Source organism: Pteronotus mesoamericanus, unplaced genomic scaffold (assembly GCF_021234165.1).
Source record: "Pteronotus mesoamericanus isolate MK-2021 breed Mesoamerican mustached bat unplaced genomic scaffold, CSHL_Meso_final contig_221, whole genome shotgun sequence".
NCBI lineage: Eukaryota > Metazoa > Chordata > Mammalia > Chiroptera > Mormoopidae > Pteronotus > Pteronotus mesoamericanus.
The window spans coordinates 11,571,071-11,586,870 of record NW_026555092.1 but is presented as its reverse complement, the minus strand read 5'-3'; the positions used below and the strand labels follow the sequence as shown (position 1 = coordinate 11,586,870).

Genomic DNA, 15,800 nt, shown 5'->3' with positions numbered 1-15,800 from the left:
AAAGCCAGGAGATACTACTTTCACACCCACTACGATAGCTACTATCAAAAAGAGAAAGAAAAAAGAAAAACAGTGCTGAAGAGGATGTGGAGAAATCAGAACCCTCCTGCACTGCTGTGTGAATGGAGACTGGTCAGCCTCTGTGGCAGTTTGGTGATTCCTCAAAAAGGTTAACTTAGAACTCCCATAGGACCCATCAAATCCACTTCCAGATATATAGCCCAAAGAACCTAACAAAGGGATCCAAATACTTATATAGCAAGTTTACAGCAGAATTTTTCACAATAGTCAGAAGGTAGAAACAACCCAAGTGTCCAACAACAGATTAATGAATAAACAAAATGTAGTGCATATATACAATAGACTATTACTCAGCTATTAAAAAAGGATGAAGTTCTAAAACATGCTACAACATGGATGAATCTTGAAAACATGCTAATAAGCAAAAGAGCCAGATGCCAATGGTCAAATATTAATTATATGATTCCGCTAATATGAAATATTTGAACAAGCAAATTCATTGAAGCTGGAAGTAGATTAAACCACAGCAGGAGCTGGAGGGAAGGGCAATGGGGAGTTATTCCTTACTGTGTACAGAGTTTCTGTTTGGGATTAAATAGATAGTGAGTGGTGATAGTTGTACAGCATTGTTAATGTACTTAATGCCATTGAATTATACACTTTAAATGGTTAAAATGTTAAACTTTGTGTTATACTTTACACATTAAAAAGTTTAAGGTAATTAAGTATAAAATAACAGCAATTTTTAAAAAGGATTAGGGTGCTAACCTTACAGACCCTGTTGTATGCTGAATTGTGGCTCCCAAAGGGTATGTCCACCTACGATCTCAGAATGTGACCTTTTTGGAAAAAATTTCTTTCCAGGTGTAATTAATGTAAGGATCTTGAGATCACCCTGGATTTGGATGGGCCCTAAATCTAATGAAGAATGTCCTTAGAAGAAACAGAAAAGATACAGAGACAGAGAAAAGGCCACGTGAATAAAGGCAAAGACTGAAGTTATGCTGCCACAATTGAAGAAAGATCTGAGGTCGTCAAAAGTTGGAAGAGACAAAGGATTCTTCCTTTGAGCCTTCAAAGGCAGCATGGCCCTCCCCACACCTTGACTTAGGACTTCGAATCTCCAGAACTGTGAGCTAATCAATTTCTGTTATTTTAAGCCACCAAGTGTGTGATTTGTTATGGCAGCCTTAGATAGCCAGTGATCAAAAATGTGACAAATTTTTTTAAAAAGTCAAAAAAAAAAAAAATTGACAATAAATTTAAATATAACAAATATATTAACACCCATGAGTTTATAATGGTATCCCCTGCCAAACATTACCTTTGGGATTTCCTGAGGCATCAATTCATTCTTCTAAAAATTGGTACGTAATAGGGAAAAAAACATTCACTCTCCTTTTCTTGTGCAAATGATATTACAGGATAAACACATAATTAGTGAAGGAATGCTTTATTGAAGAATTCCAGTAAATAAATATAGGAGAACATATAGAAAAATCACTCTTCTAATGATATTAATGAATGTAGGCAATAATCATCAATAGCTGGTAAATTCATTAGGTGTAAAGTTAAGAAACTAAGATATTTGGATCCTGCTGAGACAACCTAAACTGATCAATTTTAGCATCACTGCAAGTGCAACAACCATTTATATGCCTCCTAGAATGTTGCAACAAGAATTCACAGTATCCTCTAACAGGATAACTCTACACTCCAATTTGTCCAGGACAGTTGTAGTTTATGGCTATTGTCCCACTGTAATTATTAACTAGCATACCCTTTCATTCTTAAAATTGTATGCCTGGAAATAACTTATATAATCAACCTATTAATGAATTTTTCTTTCTAAAGAAGCTGAACCTAAATCTCATCAACCTCTACCAATTCAAATCCTCAATCTTGACTAGACATTGAAATAACCTAGGAATTTTTTTTTTAAGTCCTGATACCTAGAGTCCACTCATGAATTCTGATTTAATTGATCTGAGATGTGACCTGAAAATCAGGATATTTAAAAGCTCTCTAGGTGCCCTGGCCTAGGTGTGGCTTGGTTGGCTGGAGTGTTATCCCATGGACTGAAAAGTCACCACCAGTTCGATTCCTAGTCAGGACACATACCTAGGTTTCGGGTTCCATCCCATGGTCAAGGTGCATACAGGAAGCAACCAATCGATGTACCTCTCTCACATCGATGTTTCTCTCTCTCTCTTTAAAAAAAAAAAAAAAAGCCTACTTTACAAAAAAAAAATTTTTAATAAAGGCCCTCCAGGTAATCCTACTAAAGTTTCAGCCAAAGTTAAGAACTAGTGCCTTATATATCTAACTACTAATTTGTAGGAAATATGAAGGGTAACTGAACATGTTTGACACCACAAGAATTCAATCAACCAAATCCAGAATGTAGAAAATTCTCCTGGACAAATGACCTAGTTTTTCCAACAAATAGGATGGAAAAAAGTACAGGAGGTATAGGATAGGGAGGGGGGTACTCAAAGGTGAGAGAAACTTAAGAGACATATAAACCAAATGAAATGTAAAGCTATTTGGATTGTGATTTAAACAAATCAAATGTAAAAAGATATTTAAAGAATCAAAGAAATATGAACAGAGACTGGATTAAAGAACTCTTAATTTTGTTAGCTATAATAGTATTATGGTTGTATTTTTTTTCATTCTTACCCATTAGAAATACATATAATACATACAATATTATAGATTGAATGATGTGATGCTTGAGATTATTTCCACACACACAAAAAAAAAGGGAAAAAAAAGGAAGATGAGACAAGAAAGTCACAAAAAGTTGATTCACGGTTTAACTGTCAAAGCTGGGCAATAGAAACATGGGGTTTTATTGTACCAATCTACATTTTATATTCTATATTGAAAGGGAATTATGAAACATGTTCTTTTTTTTAAATTTTGTCTACAAATGTCTAGTATGTGAGTATACATATGTAGCATTTAAATTTATAAGACATACTGGGTGATGTAAAAAAAAGGTAAGCACATGCGATCCCTGACCTCAAAGAGTTTATATTAGTAGGTAGTCTATATACTGGATAGAAAAGGTTTCTCAGGTACTATCTTTGGTCAAAGGCAAGAAGACAGCTAGTTCAACCTCCTGGAAAGCCAGAAAGCAGTAAGAATGAAATTAAAATATTAGGTATTCCTTCAGTATAAGAAAGTACGTCGGACCTTCCAGCCAAGATAGAGGTGCAGGTAGATATGCTTCGCTTCCTCGCACAACCAAAAGCTAACCACCAATTTAAAAACAAGAAACAACCAGAACTGCCAGAAAATTGAACAGCATGGAAATCCGACAACCAAGGAGTTAAAGAAACAGTTAAAACCCCCTGCTTCTATTGCCCATCCAGACTGGTAGGAGGGGTGGAGACAGGAAGCCAGAGCTGGTGAAAAGGCAGCTGGCAGACCAGCATACCCCACATTCACGGGTGGATAAGCCAGGAGGAACAACTGGGAAGCAAGACAGACTGCACAACCCCAGGTTCCAGCACAGGAAACTAAAGTCTCAAAACTTCTGGCTATAAAAACCTGTGAGGGATGCAGTGGGGAAGAAACTCCCAGTCTCACAGGAGTCTGTTGGAGGGGTCCACAGGATCCTAGAACGTACACAACCCCACTCAACTGAAAATCAGCACCTGAATTGGCATAATCTGCTGGTGGAAAGTGAGGGAAGTGACTGAAAGTAGAGCAAGAGACAAGCAAGCAGCATTGTTCCCTCTCTGATCCCTCCCTCACAGACAGCAACACAACACAGCACAGGGGGTTGCCCTGCCCTAGTGAATACCTAAGGCTCTGCCCCTTACAAAATAACAGGTGCACCCAGACAAAGAAATATGGCCCAAATGAAGAAACATATCAAAACTCAGAAAACAGAACTAAGCAACAAGGAGATAGCCAACCTATCGGATTCAGAGTTCAAAACACTAGTAATTAGATGCTCACATAAGTGATTGAGTACAGTCACAAAATAAAGGAAGAAGTGAAGGGTATGCCAAGTGAAATAAAGAAAAATATACAGGGAACCAACAGTGAAGGGAAGGGAACCAGGACTCAAATCAATGATTTGGGGTAGAAGGAAGAGATAAACATTCACCCAAAACAGAATGAAGAAACAAGAATTCAAAAAAATGAGGAGAGGCTTAGGAATCTCTAGGACAACTTTAAACGTTCCGACATCCAAATCATAGGGGTGCCAGAAGGAAAAGAAGAAGAGCAAAAATTGAAAGCTTATTCGAAAAAATAATGAAAGAAAACTTCCCCAATCTGGCCAAGGAACTAGACGTGCAAGTCCAGGAAGCACAGAGTTCAAAACAAGTTCGATCCAAAGAGAAACACAAGATACATCATAATTTACCCAAGATTAAAGATAAGGAGAGAATCTTAAAAGCAGCAAGACAAAAGGAGACAGTTACCTACAAAGGCATTCCCATAAGACTATCAGCTGATTTCTCAAAAGAAACCTTATAGGCAAGAAAGGGCTGGAAAGGGGTACTCAAGGTCATGAAAAGCAAGGACCTACAACCTACATTACTCTATCCAGCAAAGCTATCATTTAGAATTGAAGGGTCACTAAAGTGCTTCCCAGATAAGGTAAAGTTACAGGAGTTCATCATCACCAAACCCTGATTATATGAAATGTTAAAGGGATTTATCTAAGGGAAAAAAAAGATCAAAATTATGAACAGTAAAATGACAACAAACTCACTATCAACAACTGAACCTAAAAACAAAAACAAACTGAGCAAACAACTAAAACAGGAACAGAATCACAGAAATGGAGATCATATGGAGGGTTATCAGCTGGGAGGGGGAGGGGGAATATGGGGGGAAAAAGTACAGGAAATTAAGCATAATTGGCAGGCACAAAACAGACAGGGGTAGGTTAAGAACAGTATAGGAAATGAAGAGGCCAAAGAACTTATACATGCAACCCATGGACATGAACTAAGGAGGGTAGTAGAGGGGACTGCAGGGTAGAAGGGGATTAAGGGGGGAAAATGGGACAACTGTAATAACAATAAATAAAATATACTTAAGAAAAGTATGTGGGGGTGTTGCTAACCCAATATTGCTAAATACCAAAGACTGTACCATAACCTGACTCTGAAAAGCCCATGCCTGACCTAACCAGTGTGGCTCCATTGGCTGGGCAATGTCACACAGCGCAAAGGGTGGCCGTTTTGATTACTGGTCAGAGAACATGCCTGGGTTGAGGGTTCAGGCCCTGGTAAGGACTCATGTAAGAGGCAATCGATTCATGATTCTCTCTTGTATCAATGTTTCTTTCCCTCTCTTTCTCCATCCTTTCCCCTCTCTCTAAAATGGAAGAAAGGCACAGAGGGAAGGAGGAGACCATGCCCTAACTTTTAGGTTGAGCCATATGAAAACACATTTTTATAGGTCAAATGGTCAAATATTAGTAATTCTGTATGGTTCAACCTAATACTATACTTAATGTCTTCCTTTCTCTTCCCTCTGCTAAAATAATTACATACAGTAAACTCACAGTAAGATAACCAGACTATTTAAGGGAAGTGTTAGTCTTCATTGAAGAGTGGCTGGTAGGGTACTAAATGGTAATGGGAGAAAATACAATAAAGATTAAATTTAAAAAAAAATAAAAAGAGTGGTTGGTTCCCTAATACAGAATTCAAAAATACCTTCTACCTCATTTGATATCCACCATACTTGAGATGGTATCAACACTGCCAAGGTTCCCTGAGCTAGGGTAAAGTGTCTACAAATGGCTTACTAATAAAAATCAGGGCATTATGGAAAACTAGCAGAGTGTCTGTGTAGAAGTTAGAAGCATCCAAACAGAGCTGAATATCCATGGTAGTGTGAATTCATTTACAATTATTTATATTCAATAAAATATGAAATTGTTATTCTATTTTTAGGTACCAATAGTACCCTAGAAGATATTTTTTAACTTAAAAGTTCCAGATGCGCCAAGGTTGTAAGCTCGATCTCTTGTCAGGGCACTCACAAGGAGCAACCAATGAATGCATAAATAAGTGAAACAAATCAATATTTCTCTCTTTCTCCCTTCCCCTCTCTCTAAAATTAATAACTAATTTTTTAATATTTTTTTAAGTATCCATGGAAATTGCAATTTTACATTTATCTAATTTTTCTTTAGTAAATAAACTCATTCCATTTTCAAAACAAGCACAAATGTTAGCTTTAAAATCAATCAGGTTTAAAATATTTAGTGTATATTTTCTTTTTTTTTAAATTTATTGGATTGAGTGATGGCCTGTGAACCAAAGGGTCGCAAGTTCAATTCTCAGCTAGGGCACATGCCTGGGTTGCAGGTCAGGTCCCCAACTGGGGTGTGCGAGTCAACCAATCTATGTTTCTCTCGCACATCAATGTTTCTCTCCCTTTCTCTTCCTTCCCCTCTCTCTAAAAATAAGTAAATAAATGATCTTGAAAAAACATTTTTTATGTGTTTATAACGATAATATATATAACATTTTATAGTTTACCCTTTAACTATTACACCAAATAAATTTTTGCAAAATTTCCCCCTTTATTCTCCATTTCCTTTTTTATCCCACCCCTGAGGGTGATCTATAGTAACTCCCTGACCTGTAGTCTCCACAACTTTCTCAAATTCATACATATACAGGTATAGACACATACACAGAGAACAGAGAAAGGATAGTTTGTTTTTACAAAAATGGAAGCATACTACTTATAAAATATGCCATCTTTCAAGCATACCAAATCAAACTTAATATATAGAGTAGTTCAAATACAAAAATAGACACAACTTACTAAACCAGGTAATAACACATACATTTACAAAAGTTATTATTTTCTATGTAAACTTTGAAAAAAAATATAATTTCACCAAAAAACATGGCCACTAGATTTAGTGAGATCCCATGCTTTATAACAGTTTATTATAAAAGCCAAGCATAAAATAATTTCACTACTTAGAACAAGTCTACCTAATAAATTTTAAAACTTATTTTAGAGCCCTGGCTGGGTAGCTCACTTGGTTAGAGTGTCATCCCAATACACCAAGGTTGTGGGTTTGATCCGCATCAGGGCACATACAAGAAGCAACCATGGAATGCATGGGTGAGTGGAACAAAATCAATGTTTCTCTCTCTCCCCCCTCCCCAAATCTTCCTCTAAAAAATAAAAATTTAAAAAATTTAAAAATTTATTTTATAAAATTAAAGTTTACAAAATATTCATATATCTCAAAAATATTCTGAATTAAAAGAGAGGGTGTGCCTATTTTATATTGGCCTTCAAGTGAATTTGGTTCTTTCTATAGCAGAGATGATAGATGGATATAGTATGATCCACTCATACTCTGCTTCTTCAAGTTCACAAATTGAGAGACTGGCATTCAGATGTGATCCGAGTACAATCATATTAATCTTGCCTAATTAATATCTATTATTCTAATTGCCCACAAGCTTGAAAGCAAGACTTCAGGAAGGGGTACAAAGAACTTTAAGGTTATTAACCCAATAGTCTTTTTTTTTTTTAATTACTTTTTACAGACAGCGAGAAAGGAAGGGTTGAGGGGGGAAGAAGAATCAATTTGTTATTCTGGGTTTTTTTTTCAGATTTTTATTTATTCATTTTTAGAGAGAGGGGAAGGGAAGGAGAAAGAAAAGAAGAGAAACATCAATGTGTGGTTGCCTCTTGCTCACCCCAAGTGGGGATCTGGCCTGCAACCCAGGTATGTGTCCTGACTGGGAATCAAACCAGTAATCCTTTGGTTCACAGGCTGGTGCGCCATCCACTGAGCCACACCAGCCAGGGCTGTTATTCTACTTTATTTATGTGTTTGTTGGTTGAGTCTTATATGTACCCTGACAAGGGATCCCACCCACAACCTTCGCATATCAGGACAACACTCTAATCAACTGGGCTACCGCACCAGGGCAACCCAATGGTCTTAAAATACACTGCCAGCCCTGACCGGGTTGCTCAGTTGGTTGAAGCATCATTTCTTACACCAAAATGATGCAGGTCCAATCCCTGGTCAGGGCACTTACCTATATTGCAGGTTCAATTCTCAGTCAAAGAGGAAACAGGAGGCAACCAATCCATGATTCTCTCTTACACTGATGTTTTTCCTGTGTTTCTTTCTCTCCGTCTCCTCCCTCCATCTCCCCCCCACCCAAAAAAGCAATAAACATATCCTAGAGTGAGGTTTAAAAATAATAACAACAACATAAAATACACTCTCCCATCTAACCATAATCCAGAAAGATCAGAAGATCCCTAAATCTGGATCCACAGAAGAGAACTTTGGGATATAGGGGATAAGAAAGATTTATAGAACTGTCCAAAAATACAAAGTAGGTAACTTGGTACCCAAGCCATAGAACCTCTACTATAACAGATAAAACTTTTCTTACCAAAAATCAGTATGTCTTTTGAGTTTCTATTATGTGAAAGCCATAGGTGTTAAGAGATGAAAAAAAAGCAAATGAAATGGGCTCTACATAAAGGAATTCACAGTTTAGCAAGCGAGCCAGAATATATTATCCCAAATGATCACAAATACCATTACACAATGCCTAGCATATACTGGTAGCTCATCAACGACTATATGTGCTCAACAACTTTTTGCGACTTGTGGTAATAAAGGTCAAAGGTTGTAAGTAAGCATCATAAATACAATACCATGTCATCAATGCAATTCCAGTTCAAATTACAGAAAGTTATCTATGCCTATTTAGTCTGTTAAACTTACCTCAAGGCAAACAGTCAAGTTATTTTAAAAGATATTTTACTGCATAGTCCTCACTAATCTCCTGGAGTATACAAATAAAATCCACGTGGAGTTTATCACACATGCCTGTGATGGAACCCACATGGAGTTTACACATGTGTGCATGCACACAAAGAAAAAAGCACACATGTACCACATGTACCATTTGGAACTGTACTGAACATTCTAACTGAGTATCAAGAACAAAATTGGTTATGGAATCCAAAAGATACAGAATGCAACCTTCTACCGCAATAAAACTGGTAAAACAATGGAGAACCCAACCAGACCTCTCCCCAGTTAAACTTCCAAACTCTGATTTACTAAAGATGTACGTAAGAATCTGCCTTCCCCTGGCCCAAGTAACCAACCCCCAATGCTGGACAAATTTTTAAAAGCAAACAATAGCCCCCATCACTCCCCCTCCCAACCAGCAGCAAATCTTTGTCCCACCTATATAAGAGCTGTGTATTACATATTGTTAAGAAAGGTGGTTAAGAGTTTAAACAGGTACCAGTGCAGCACCTTTTAAGTGTATTAGTATAGAAGAAAGAATATATTTAAAATCTAGTTGAATTTGAGTCCTGGCTAGTGTTGCTCAGTGGACTGGCCACGGGCCTGCAAATCAAAAGGTTGCCAGTTTGATTCCCAGTCAGGGACATGCCTGGGTTGTGGGCCAAGTCCCCAGTAGGGGGTGCATAAGAGGCACCCACACACTGATGTTTCTTTCCCTCTCTCCTTCCCTTCCCCCTCTACAAATAATTAAATCTTTAAAAAATAAAAATAAAATAAAATCTAGTTAAATGTTATCAAAATGCATAGTTTTCTAGAACATTCTATCATGACAACAGCATTAGTAGATAAATTCAGACATCTTGAATGACCATTACACATGTAAAGTAATTTACCCTATATATTTTAACTGGAGACCATAATGCCATATGCCTTCATTCATACCTAATGAGAGAGTATTGTTTAAAATTCAAAGATTTAAGGTAAATTAAAAATTTTAAAACATGTTCATTTCACACCTAATATTTATATTAAATGAACTATTTGGATATACTATCATACAGCTTAACCTGTTCTACCTATGACTGATTATTGCATGAAGAGGATCTAAAGTTTTAAAACCTAAGACTGTAAACATTAAATTTTAATTGCTCAAAATACAATGAAATGCTTTAAGAACCAATGAATGGATAAAGGGGATAGTTATATAGATAAAATGTGTGTAGTTGAAAGTATTTTCCTAATAAATTGTTAAAAAAAAAATACCACTTGACACTTCTTTGATCACTTATATAATTCAAGCTTTTAATTAGAGAACAGGGATTAAAGAAACTCCTATGAGCCTGGCTGGTGTGGCTCAGTGGATTGAGTGTTGGCCTGCGAACCAAAGGGTGTCAGATCAATTCCCAGTCAGGGTACACGTCTGGGTTGCAGGCCAGGTCCCCAGTAGGGGGCGTGTGAGAGGGAGCCACATACTGACGTCTCCCTCCTTTCTCTTCTTTAAAAATAAATTAAATTTAAAAAAAAGAAAAAAGAAACTCCTATGTGGCATCCAACGCAAGCACTGTGGTTGCAACAAACCTGGATTAAAATCTCAGCTCAATGCCTTTACCCATCTAATCTTAATTACTTAACCCCTCTATGCTTCCATTTCCTCATCTAAAAAATGGGTTTTACATAGTTATCGTTAAGTTAAATTCTTTCTATAAAGCACAGTGCTAGGCACATAATAAGCACTCACTCAAAATGTTAGCTGTAGTAGCATATATGAGATTGCTAATTTTGTGCTAAATCAAAAGGGCATTCCCAATAACGTAATTTTTTCTGCAGTTGGCTTAAAACTAATTTGATCATTTTGAGACCATTCCTAAAAGGAAGATTCCTGATAGGAAACTCACTGTTTAACATGCTATGGGGAGAGGAAATATAAGTCTGAAAAATATTGCTCAATCGATGGTACTGTATTGTTCTTCATTTGGGGGGGGGAAAAAGTCATTCAGAATTAAATTTAAAAAGTTTCCAGACAAACTTTAAAAGGCATTCAACGTCTATATAGAACTGGCTTCACCTCTGCAGGTTGGTTGGGTACATCCTTGTGATGGCAAAACTTGTCATACTCTTCCATGTTCTTAACTGTTCGTAAAAAAGGCTAGGCTAGAACATGACATTTATAGTTGCCAAAATCTTTCTCCTAAATCAGGACATGCCAATGACCCCACTTCTTCACAGGTAAGAGTACCACCTCCACCTTGATCTACAACGGTTATGGGGAGAGGAGATAAAGGAGGCAAGAAAATGAATTCGCGATGGTGATACTTAAGAACCTTCTGGTATCCCTCATGAGACCCCCCTCACGACTTATTCCCGCCACCCCCCCCCCACCGGACCTCTCCCCAGTTAAACTTCCAGACTGATTTACAAAAGATGTACTTAAGAATCTGACACCTGCCTTCCCCTCGGCCCAAGTAACCAACCCCCAATGCTGGACAAATTTTAAAAAGCAAACAACAGCCCCCGCCCCTCCCCCTCCCAACCAGCAGCAAATCTTTGTCCCACCTGCCCAAGGACCACTCTCCAGCGCGTTTCGGACCCAAGGTTGCCTCAGTCGTGACCGCAACCTTTCCCCAACCCGGACTCGGGCGACCCCTCCACGAGCCTGCGCTTGGCCATTCCCGGCCCCGGCCTCGGGACGCAGCTCCCGCCCCGCCCCCCGCCACTCGAGTTCTGCCTCACCTCACCTACCCTCTTTCGGGGGCCGGACTCCACCTCTCTCTCCGCCATGTTGGGCCCCGCTTGGAACCGCTGCGGCTCCTGGCGCGGTGGCGGTGAAAGCTCTCGGGCCCCCGGCCCCCGCCCACACTGCAGGCACAGCCACCTCGCGGCAGCTTCCCGGGACCCAGCCGAGCCCGACGCTGAAAGTGGGGAGGGGGCGGATGCCGCACGCTGGGTCGGAGATCTTGAGATCCCACGGGTGCGCGCGTGGGCGGTAGGGCCTGCCCAGGAAAGGGGGGCTGGGACTCGGGGGGTTAATGGCCTCCAAGGGGCCCCGTGAGTAGGATTATTTTCTCTCAGAGAAATTCCTCCGCCTGCGGTTTCTTAAAGGGATCACTAAACCAGCCCCTTGCGCGCGCCCCTGGTGCGCAGGCGCACCTTAAGCCCCTCCTCCCTTTCCCACCAAGCCCCCGGTCCTGAGCCTGCGCGGTGAGTGGCCCAGTGTAGGCCAAATCCTGCAAGTCTCTTTGCTTCCAGCAGCTACTCCCACCACTCAACTATGGCCGCTGCCTTAAAGGGACCATGATGCAGTGATGAAGGAAGAATGAGAGAAATTAGTGAAAGGGCTGTCTGGAGAACTGGGTGAAATGTTGTTGAGGGGTCCAGATCACCATCTTACACCTGACTGCAGAGATACCATTGTAAAGAGAAAATGATGGTGAATTGAAGTTCTCAGTGGACCTCTGATGGTGAAGAATCTCAACCAATGAGGGAGCAGCCAGTCATTTGGAGGAGACACAGCTTTCCTGCCTTTAGACAGCCTGGTCTGAAGCCCAGGGCATAAAACATTAAGGGTCAACTCGGATTGTCTAACATCAAAATCAGATCCTTTGTTGATTTTGAAGACTGAACAAACAACTGGAGATAATTTCCTCCATAGTAATTTGTCCTTAGAATATCTAAGTCAAGAGGATTTTGGAAACCGTCTACTCCAATGCTCCCAATGGTAAAATTGCAGCCTGTTCAAGGGAAGTATTTTCATTTGTCCCAAGGCACCTAGAAGCTGATGTGAAATTAGGTTCAAGATTTCAGTCACATTCATCCAGGCTTTTCAATGCACCAAGCTATCTTGAAAGCAAGAGAAATTTTTCATCTAGAAGATTAAAATTCCATGATACTTTAAGAAAATTGTAATTCTTCTCTGAAGATATGTGATGATTTGCAGATATGATGTGTCACCGCCATGGAAGCAGCTTTGAGAGTTTGACTTAAAGGATAAACACCTTAATCTCTAAGCAGAAAACTGGGCAATAGACTTGGGTCTATCTTGCCCTGAAACTGAAGCTGAGGATTAACTGGAGAGAATGGGGTCTTGAGTGATTCCTCCTTATCTACCCCAGCCCCACAGCTTCAGGTGGAGAAAATTGCCCTCATGGAATTCATGATGGTAGCTTAGGGATAACGTATAAGTAAGAAATACACAAAAAAAGTTGCCTCGGAAGATCATTTCCCATGAGTTATAATTTAAAAAGCAACTTCCAAAATCACAGGATAATGAGACATAAACTTCTCTATGTCACTTCTGTGTGTCACTTGGTAGTTGTTTTGAAACTGAGAACTTTATTAATCCATATCATTTTGTTGAAAACTATCTGTGAAATTGCTGGAGTTTCCATGCTAGTTCTCGCTTAGGTCTGTTTATCTTTAATTTCATTTCTGGGTAGGAAAGAGGAGAGAAGAACCGAAAGAAAAAAATGTATGTTTCAGCCAGAATTTTACAAATCTGTCAGACCCTTTAGTTACATGTGCAGTACGAGAAGGAAGTAAGAGAAGCCAAGAAAAAGTAGTTCCAGGGAATATGGGTACATGAAAGTTGTAGTCCTTTCCACCTATTTTATTGGTAGTAGAATATTCCCTTCTAATAAAATCTGATGACTTAAAATGAAGTTTTATATTTGACATGGAAATAGAGAACTCATAACCTACTCACTGGACCTCCCCTTTGCCCCCTCTCTTCTTTCCATGCTCCCTCCCACTATTAGAGAAATGCTGCATTTTCCAGAACACAATTTAAAGCCTGGATTTGTCCAACTCCACATTTTAAAGATGAAGACACAGAGGCCCAGAAGGATATGACTTGCTTGAGATTACCCAAAGGATTAGTAAAAGCATCAAGGCTGAAATAGGCATCTTGACCCCCAGCCTAAGGCTGTCTCCTATATCAGCCTGTTTCTAGAAATACTGAGAATGTATTGAGACTTGAACAATAGGCAGGATTTGTTCATTCCCGATAATATACCAGCACACCATGAGCGTTCAGTACAATCATCCATATAGGGAAGGAGAAAAGAGAAAACCAACATTAGTGAGCACTGAAAGGTTAAACATCCTAACTTTACGGAGGGATTTATATAGATTAAGTTGCTAGTCCAAGGTCATTCAGCAAAGAATCCAAGCCAGAAAGCAAAGCCTTTTTTCCTCTGGCTTATTCAAAAATAATCATAAACTGAAGGTTGCAAATCAGTGGCCTTGTGGACAAATCTGTCCCACAGACATGTATTTAGTTTGCACCAAGTATAGTTATGTGATCTCGGTCAAGTTACTTGCTCTGTACATCAGTTCCCTCATCTGTAAAATGGGTTGTTGGGAGGATTAGTTGATACCCCTAAATCTCTTAGACCACTTTTGGTTGCTAGCACCATTAAGGGTAATTATTTTATTTCTTTTTAAAATTTTTGAATTATATGTCAACATTTAAAATGGGATACTTCACATACAAATCCAATTTTCTGACTTCTTTCTAAAAAGTTGAATATAATGGCATAATATTTTGCAAGTATCAAACTGGATAATTTTAGCTTTCTTCTTTAAATCATGTTTCATTATAGACCCTTGCCTGAAGTATAGCTCTGAGACTTATTTCTTTATTCAACAAACAAATCCTAGAACAGAATTTGTAGAGAGAAAAAGTATTTGCTCAACTTTCTTAATTCCATTTAACCTATGAAGTTCAGCATACAGTGAGAATCTCGTAGAGTTCTGTACTCCACAGATGCTCTTTCCATCTATCTGGACTCAATTAAAGGTTAGAGGGAAGAAGAAGAAAGAGATAAGATAAGAGAAAAGATTGAGAGACTTGTGTCCCTATCTTCCCATTCCAGCTCTTCAAGATAAAAAGCAGCCATGGCCAGGTAGCTCAGTTGGTTAGAGACTTGTCCCGATACACGAGGATTGTAGGTACAGTCTCTGGTCAGGGCACCTACAGGAACATAAATAAGTGGAATAACAAATTGATGTTTCTCTCCCTGCCCTTTTCTCTCTCTCTCTTTCTAAAATCAATACATATTTTTTTTTTAAAATAGCATATTTGCTTTGCTTCTGCTTGGAATTTTAGGTAGAGATGACTTGCAGACTATACCCACAACAGCAAGTAAACAGCCACATGTAAGTAAAAGTGATCCACTGGTGTAGTTGAGAAGAAAGAGAAGACCTACATTTAGCACTCTCACAGGGGTGAATCCAAGTTTGGTGGCTCTTGAGGCTTATGTGATGGGGTGAGGAGGAAGTTATAAAATATATAGAATGCAAAATTCCATATACAAAATTAGTTACAGGGTCTTGGAAGGGGCTCGGCAGGTGAGTGGCCCTTAGCTCAGATGTCATATAAAATGTATTCAGAGGGTTGAATGGAAAGAGTGAAGAGGGTGGCAGAGTGGCCCTGAGGCAACCATGGTGAAATTAGCACAGTGGCTTTGGGCACTGGCTCTCCTGATCTCTGTCTGGGTTGCCCTGACCATGGAGGCCCTGGACCTGGGGCTGCCTTCATCATGCCAGGAGGTCTTGTGGCCACTGCCCACCTACTTGCTGGTGTGTCCTGGCTGCTATGCCCTGAGCACTGTGGACTAATGCATGGCCACTTTTCATGAGCTGCAGAGCCAGGTCCAGGAGGCCAGAGCTGATTTATCCTACAGGGTGATATGCTTCTGACGCCCTAACCCCATTCCTCCCCAGACAGCCCTTCCTTCCCATCCCTCATTAAAGAGCAAGTTTACTTTCAATAAATAAATACACAAACAAACATGTATCCAGAAGTCCCCACATACCCTGTGGAGAAATAGGGAAAGTAGCCAAGGAAACTGACTGGCAAGTATCAGGGGAAGTAGCTTTGTACGATAGATTTCACTGGGCGGGGAACAAAAAGTAGTAACAGCCAACCTCAGGAAGAGCTGTGGTTGGCTTCCAGGCTCTTAGCAAGCTTAGAGAAGCCAGGCTACAA

At 39.4% G+C, this 15,800-nt stretch overlaps 1 protein-coding gene and 1 pseudogene across 2 annotated transcripts in view; one reads left to right on the top strand and one right to left on the bottom strand.

Annotated features, from left to right (window-relative positions):
• Positions 1 to 11,916, bottom strand: part of ZMYM4 (zinc finger MYM-type containing 4) — a 130,708-nt gene extending 118,792 nt beyond the window's left edge. The window contains exon 1 of one of the 2 annotated variants that reach the window (XM_054571948.1): positions 11,546 to 11,916. In XM_054571948.1, the coding sequence (XP_054427923.1) occupies positions 11,546 to 11,593 (48 nt within the window). In that variant the 5' untranslated portion in view covers positions 11,594 to 11,916. The remainder of the gene's footprint in view (positions 1 to 11,545) is intronic. The other variant, XM_054571949.1, reaches the window with a different exon arrangement.
• A 3,337-nt stretch (positions 11,917 to 15,253) lies between these two features.
• LOC129069044 (dolichol-phosphate mannosyltransferase subunit 3-like) lies at positions 15,254 to 15,511 on the top strand (annotated as a pseudogene).
• The last annotated feature ends 289 nt before the right edge of the window (positions 15,512 to 15,800 follow it).